The sequence below is a fragment of the Apteryx mantelli genome, unplaced genomic scaffold (genome assembly GCF_036417845.1).
Source record: "Apteryx mantelli isolate bAptMan1 unplaced genomic scaffold, bAptMan1.hap1 HAP1_SCAFFOLD_20, whole genome shotgun sequence".
Taxonomy (NCBI): Eukaryota; Metazoa; Chordata; class Aves; order Apterygiformes; family Apterygidae; genus Apteryx; species Apteryx mantelli.
Window position 1 is genome coordinate 14649046 of NW_027118553.1, and position 1574 is coordinate 14650619.

General features: G+C 51.5%; 1 protein-coding gene across 1 annotated transcript; it reads left to right on the plus strand.

The window, feature by feature from the left end:
- Nucleotides 1–236: 236 nt before the first annotated feature.
- Nucleotides 237–1139, plus strand: LOC136996047 (olfactory receptor 14J1-like; the record flags this gene model as incomplete). Its single annotated transcript, XM_067317043.1, has 1 exon — nt 237–1139. A coding segment is annotated over exon 1 (903 nt), but the record flags the coding sequence as incomplete, so codon positions are not given.
- Between the last annotated feature and the right edge of the window lie 435 nt (nt 1140–1574).

Sequence of the window (1574 nt, forward strand, 5' to 3'; positions counted from 1 at the left end):
TCAGGGCTGACTCCTCTGGAGCCCATGGGCAGAGGCCCCTGCTCCTCATGGCAAACTCAGCCAGCACAGACCAGAGCTCAAGCCATGGAGCTCAGTGATGGTGCTGCTGAGATGGGGAGAGGTAATGTGTGTATATTTGGGAGGGTTTTATGAGAAAGCTTTCCTCAGAGAAGGCTGTCCCAATTTATCTCTATCTGTTCTTCTTTGGACAGTCCACAAATCCCAGAGGGAGCAAAATGTCCAACAGCAGCTCAGTGAATGAGTTCCTCCTCCTGGCATTTGCGGACACGCGGGAGCTGCAGCTCTTGCACTTCGTGCTCTTCCTGGGCATCTACCTGGCTGCCCTCCTGGGCAACGGCCTCATCATCACAGCCATAGCCTGCGACCACCGCCTCCACACCCCCATGTACTTCTTCCTCTTCAACCTCTCCTTCCTCGACCTTGGCTCCATCTCCTCCACTGTCCCGAAATCTATGGCCAATTCCCTCTGGGATACCAGGGCCATTTCCTACTTGGGATGTGCTGCTCAGGTCTTCCTGGTTGTCTTCTTCTTAGGAGGAGAGTATTCTGTTCTCACAGTCATGGCGTATGACCGCTACGTTGCCATCTGTAAACCCCTGCACTACGGGACCATCATGGGCAGCAGAGCTTGTGCCAAAATGGCAGCAGCTGCCTGGGCCAGTGGTTTCCTCAATGCTCTGCTGCACACTGCTAACACCTTTTCAATACCACTCTGCCAAGGCAACACAGTGGACCAGTTCTTCTGTGAAATCCCCCAGATCCTCAAGCTCTCCTGCTCTAACTCCTACCTCAGGGAAGTTGGGCTTCTTGTGGTTAGTGCGAGTTTAATGTTTGGGTGTTTTGTTTTCATTGTGCTGTCCTACGTGCAGATCTTCTCTGCTGTGCTGAGGATCCCCTCTGAGCAGGGACGACACAAAGCCTTTTCCATGTGCCTGCCTCACCTGGCCGTGGTCTCCCTGTTTCTCAGCACTGTCATGTTTGCCTACCTGAAGCCCCCCTCCATCTCCTCCCCAGCTCTGGATCTGGTGGTGACTGTTCTGTACTCAGTGGTGCCTCCAACAGTGAACCCCCTCATCTACAGCATGAGGAACAAGGAACTCAAAGACGCACTGAGGAAACTGGTTCAGTAGGTACAATGTCAGCACCAATAACTGTCCCATGTGCATCTGCTCCTCATTCCCAGGGTATTTTTCCTCAAGGATTTTTATTATTCATTTATTTATTTTTTTTACTTTTTTGTGTTATATTCATGTTAAAAGGAAATGTTTAGGTTAATCCTGCTTCTGCTCAGAAATCTCTCATTTGAATCTGACCAGGTTTCCCCCTTCATCAGCAGAGATGGGGGAACCTCCGAGCTGTTAGTCTGAGTTCCGTCAGATGCCCCCAGCGCAATGAGGAAAGTTTCCCTTTGCAGCGTCTCTTTCAGCACTGACACCAAGGGAGCCCAAGGGCACAGAGTCAGGCTCAGACGAGTACAGGCAGGGTCAGACCATGGGTTCCATGTGCCATTAGGAGAGCTCAGCTCCTGTGGCCACAGTCAAGGCATGATCTCA